We start from the raw sequence: 5,759 nt of genomic DNA on the forward strand, positions 1-5,759 counted from the left end.
AAAATGGAAAGTGAATCTTGGAGAGAAGAAACAAGGAACGGTACATGACTTCAGAAGAAATGTAAATATTCAGTTTATACAAATACAGCATGATTACTCTTTTGCAAGATGAAACTATTAATGGAAAACCCAGGGGACATTTGTATTTACATTTTAAACCACTGCTTCCAAAGCTTTTAAATGCTTACATTTCTATAGAGTTACTTTATAAAGCCTGTAATGGGATGGCTTGGAACAAAAACCACAACCTAGCTAATTTGCTTTTAGAACATTTCAGAAAAACTGCTAATCTCTCTTCTCTCTTTCCACATTTAGTAATATTGCACTCAGATATTCCCAATTTAGTTTCCTACTTAAGGTTTTTTAAGAAAAGAGTGAACATGCATCAGTGGCATAATTTCTTAATATTGTGCTCTGTCTTTTCTTACAGAACTCCTCCCTGCCCCAAGAAATAAAACTTAACACATTCAGCCAGAAGAGTATCTATTGAGGCCCTGACAGTATTAAAAACTATGTGTCAAATTCATCCAGCACACAGAAACAGTTACTAGAAAGAATGCACATGGATCAAGGAAATAAAACTGTATATATGAAGCAGTAATATTATCAGTTAGTTAAAGAATAACACAAGCAAGATAGATTAACCCATGCTACATGCTTTGTATCAAGTTACTGTTGTTAAACTAGCAGACAGTAGTTCTCATCCTTCAACCAGGAGGAGAGGTCATAGAGAATGTTGTGCAGACACTGCAAGACTGTCTCTATCTTACAGATTTACCAAACAAAAAGAAAAACAGAAAAAAGAACAGACAACAGAAGTGGGAGAGGCAGAACAAGGCTAAACTCCACCCACAAAACCAAAGCTATGTGTTGATACAGGCCAGATGCAGTTCTGAATTCTTAAAAAAAACAACAAACCACAAAAAACCCAGCCACAAAACCTCTGAAAAAATAACAAGATTTCCTAAAGGCTATCTAACTAGCCAACTGTATATAAGAATCATTGCAGAAAAGTTGAGAGAGATGAAAACTGTGTCAAATTGATGGTATGCATATCGGCTCAAGTTTGGAATAAGCACCAGAGGACAAAGTAATCAAATAAAGGTAGTACTGAAGAAAGAAATCACACATAGACAGAACAGTGGGTAAGAAAAGGTAAGAACAACAGCCTTGTATTTGTTGCAAAGGAGAAAAGAGTCAGAAAAAGGAAAAAGAGGATGCCACAGAAAAACAAGCTAGAAAGATCTGAAAGGCAGATTTTGCATGAACTTAAGTGAATTAAAACTATTAACAGAAAGGCCAAAAATACCAAACCAAAAAGGAACAGGCCAAGCTTGCAAGGCCCTTACATTCAGCTTGAATGCATTTCTTTGGACAATTTTTTTTTCTTTTTTAAAGACTGCATCCAATCAATTCCAAAATTTCAGTGACGTCAATGAGCAAATTGGACAATTCAAAGGGAAAACGGGGGCACATGGAACCTCTGGCATCTTCTGGCTGGCAGAGGCAGAGTTTCAACCGCTTCTAGCTCTTTATAGATCAGAGAACCGGTTGATGGCAGAACTGAGCATATTCCAGCAAAACAATACCCCTCATCTTAGCTCTGCCCATGTCCCAATTGAGTTTAAAATGTTGGCACCCTGAAAGAGAAAGAAAAAAAAAGAAAGAATAAGAATGTTGGAGGGAAATGAGGAAGTAAGGAGAGGACGTAGACTTGAGGAGCAGGTGGTTATCGAATGCTCCAGACACAAAAAAAAAAAAGAACAAAAGGGGACAACGTCCACAGACTGGGGATGCTGCAGTGACTCCTTCAAACAAGGAGAGAGTTGAATACAGGAGGGAAGAATGGAGCGATGCAAAACGTTTCAGGAACTTTCAATGCTGTCAGCCCAAGAAAGCAATAAAGCTTTATCCTCCCTATATTACAAACACATTTCATCCTACTAGATTTTTGCTAGTCCTCTGTTTTCAGTATACTAGATACTGCTTAAATACATCAATAGTGGGCTACTCACCTCAAGACATTTGCATACTCTGTTTATCCTTAAGTTTTTAATTATAAGCAATTAATGTTGTAATCCTTCCTCTAAAAACAACCAAATGTTGCTGCATGATTCACAGTGATCTGAAGTAACTTTTCTTGTTATAAAAGCCTTTTGTCAGTACCATTACAAACTCCAACTGCTTAAACTTTCAGGTTCTCTCCTAGGATCTCTTACACTTCCTGGTTTAAAATAACTTCATCCTGACATGATGCTGGCACATCAGGTACTGTGGAGGCAAGGTGAACACAGCATTTCTTACACTCAATGTTCTTAAGTAGTTATCTCCGAGCTAAGCCACAGTTACTGCATTTATCGGAAATTCCTTCCACTATGCTCAACTAATAGAAGGCAGAATTCAGACACTGTTCAAGCAGTATTGCAAACACATGAAAAACTACTCTCAAATTCTACTCTGCAATCTTCACCACCAGAACAAGTACAAAATTTGTTGGTTTAAAGAGGTTATGTTTGGCTTTTTTTTTAAAAACCAAAAACCCCCTATATCTTAGAGGAGCAGCATAGCTAGAAGCTAACTGGTTCAGAGAAATGATAGTTCATGAAACTTCAAAGAATCACCAACATGACAGGATTTTGTTGCCAAGTCTTAGAAGCTCTCCTTTAACAACAAAAAAAGGGTAGCTTTCTTGTGTAATGAATTCGTGTAATAATACTGGACATATGGAACACTAATTACTCTACAGAATCTTTGAAAAATCCTCTTATGAAAGCCGAATTAAACCACTCCCTCAAAATCTAAACCCTTCTCCCATATCTGTCAAAGTATGGGATGTATAGAATCTTTTCTTCACAGTTACAAGGCTCCTTTTATTAAAAAAAAAAAGAATCCATTTATTCAGTGTTATGAAGACTGCTGAGTCTCTTGAGAGCCAAGCGCTAGTTTTTAAATTTAATCAAGAACTACATTCAAAAGGTGATTACTGATGCACTCACTCTGTCAAGTCCATTGACCTTGTTCAACAAGCAGTTCTCATGTTTGAAGAACAAAACTGCACTTGTAATATAAGAATTAGATTAGTCCTACAGAGGACTAATATAAAAATGGTGCTGTACAATCCTGAGAACAAATACAGGCAATTTATAGTCTGGTTCAGCTTCCTCTTCAGCTAAATAATTAGAGAGAAAAGGTTGGGAAAAGCTTAAAACCTCAAGACCGGAGCAGAATTTTGCCCTCTTGCAAATCAAAACCAATTCTCTCGAAGAATGCACTTTTCCCAGCTTCTTACTCTAGCCTGAATGGAGAGTCATGATAAAGTCTTGAAAATAGGAACATTAAATTGGCACAGTCAGGCTTCTTCTCCCAACAGTAAGAACACTGTTGTTTGGATGCATCAATGTGTGACTACACATATATATGTAAGTATATATATGTATTTTACACACGAATACGCATATAAAAAGCAAGACAATCAACATTCTTTACATCATAATTGTATCATAACCACAGATGTCCTAGCCATAGTTCAGAGACAGTTAGCTTATGGGAACTCATGACCCATTTTTTTTCCAATCAAGTTGTGTACACCAATGATCAGTATGAATATTCAGACAATCCTCTTATTATCCAGAGTACTCAAAGGCTGAATACCTTAGATAATGCAAAAAAATCCAATCAGTATGGATGCTGTGGGATCACTGGAAAATGCAAAGCAAACATGTTTAAACAATATAGTTAAATAAGTCTATCAGCATTTGTTAACTCTAGGCATTCAGGTGTTCCTTTGTCAGGCTTTGGATAAGCACATTAATTTATCTGCTGAAATAAAGAATGTGAAGTTATCGAGCAGAGACTGATATAAAATATGGGCAGTACATATTCTGACAGTGGCAGTACAGAAAACAGCTGGAGGTAAAAGTCAATGATGTGGCAGTCTACAGTGTTACCCCTAATGGCAGTACCAGATAAAAATGCTTCATTGCTTCCAAGCAAAAATCCTTAAATTAGCAGCATGGACTCCAAAGCTGCAATAGAACAAACTAAGCTCATCTGGCAGTGAAAGTCCTGGAAAGCACTGGGCAGAAGCACACCAGTGTATCACATCCACTCAGGTCTAACGGTGGATACTGTGCTATAGCCACCCAGTCCTGCTTGATTCAGACTGACTTGGCATCCCTGCATTTCACTTCTAGGCTCCCTAATGCAGATGATGTGTAAGGACACCAGTACTGACTCTGCAGGCCAAGGGAGCTGGGAGAGGAAAGCAGTGGGGCCAACCTGCATGCAGGCAAGAGCTCACTGATTACCTTGAAGCCTGATGGAGATCAGATAGCAAAGCTGCTTCTGGATTTGCTCTGCCCCTCAACACCAAAGAAAAGAAAAAAAAAACACAAAACAAACCAAAAAACCTCCTAACTGTATTTGTCCAGCACTGCCTTAAGTTGTCCTTGCTGGTTTCAAGTTGGCTTTGCATCCCATCTTTTCCCAGTTAGTTCTGGTTCTTGAGATGACCAAAAGGCATGAGCATACTGATTGGCGAGATGGTAGTTTCCATGCACACACCAACTGAGAAGCTGGTTTACCTTGGGCCACAGACCTGATTAGACAAGGAAATAGAGAGGCCAATTTAACACAGCTTGCTGTGCGACAAAGAAATTGGCTGTCTATTATGTCTCACTCAAAAAGGAAAATAGGGAAAAAAAATCTGTTTTCAAAGGAGACATCCACACATAATGCTTAGAATAAGCATCACTGCTTACTCATGTGTCATTAACAGAACACTGACCTGTAACATGCATCTGGATACAACACCTTCAGGTACCTCAGGAAACTTCTGTCGCAGGTCATGTAAAACCTGAATATCAATTTGCTGGCTTCCTTGGGCCATTCGTATATTGCCTGGTCAGGATTGTTTTTCAACAGGCAGTTTTAGGCCTTAGTAAAGTAAGTACTCATCTCTTCTGCCCCTGCATTTTCTGAAAGAGGAAGGAAAGAGTTAAGACACTGAAAGCAGACATTTTTGGATGTTAACAAAACCCAACAAAAAACAACCCCAAAAAAGAAACACACATACACAAATCCCCTTTCCAATTATGAAATTAAGTCTGTATTTTATGTCAATGTTTTCCCATGTGATGTCTCTGGATAACTAATTGTCCTTCACACACTCATAACTTTGAAAATTGCCCATTTATAGACACCTACTGATCAGTTTCCTTCTATCTTGGTTTTCCTATTGACATTATAAAAACAGATTAAGTATAAAACCATAACTGATTCATCGAACTATTAAAATTATTTATTTTTATGAACAGGATTTTTACTTATTCAAAACACAAGTAAACAAAAGAAGTTCACATCAAAAACAGGAAGACAATGTTCATTCAGCTTTTGAGTACACCTACACTATCACCTTCATAATCACTGTTATTGTTTACTATCAGAATATTGTGGCTAAAAGTCCAGTGATTATAACTTTCAGGATTTATCAGCAACAGTCTACTTGTTTTTCACTCAACATACTTAAGAAATATTCTGAGATTATGACTAGAAGGAAATTACCCTAAAACAACTTGAGACTCAAACTAATTCTGGTTCTCCTTTGAATGAAATAATGAAAAGTTATGAAGAAGATTATATCATAATCACCTAACTAAAGAAATTATCCGTTCTGGCCAAATGATATCCATAGGCTTTTACCAAGAATAATTTCAACTAATCAGATTTGGAAGAGTGCATCTACATGTTGAGCAATGTAA

General features: G+C 37.3%; 1 protein-coding gene across 1 annotated transcript in view; it reads right to left on the minus strand.

Annotated features, from left to right (window-relative positions):
- TAB2 (TGF-beta activated kinase 1/MAP3K7 binding protein 2) overlaps positions 1 to 4,977 on the minus strand; it is a 19,522-nt gene extending 14,545 nt beyond the window's left edge. The window contains 1 exon segment of the mRNA XM_010179630.1: positions 4,787 to 4,977. Within this exon segment, the coding sequence (XP_010177932.1) occupies positions 4,787 to 4,888 (102 nt within the window). The 5' untranslated portion in view covers positions 4,889 to 4,977.
- Positions 4,978 to 5,759: the final 782 nt, after the last annotated feature.

This window comes from Mesitornis unicolor, unplaced genomic scaffold (assembly GCF_000695765.1).
Source record: "Mesitornis unicolor isolate BGI_N332 unplaced genomic scaffold, ASM69576v1 scaffold26762, whole genome shotgun sequence".
In the NCBI taxonomy this organism is placed as follows: domain Eukaryota; kingdom Metazoa; phylum Chordata; class Aves; order Mesitornithiformes; family Mesitornithidae; genus Mesitornis; species Mesitornis unicolor.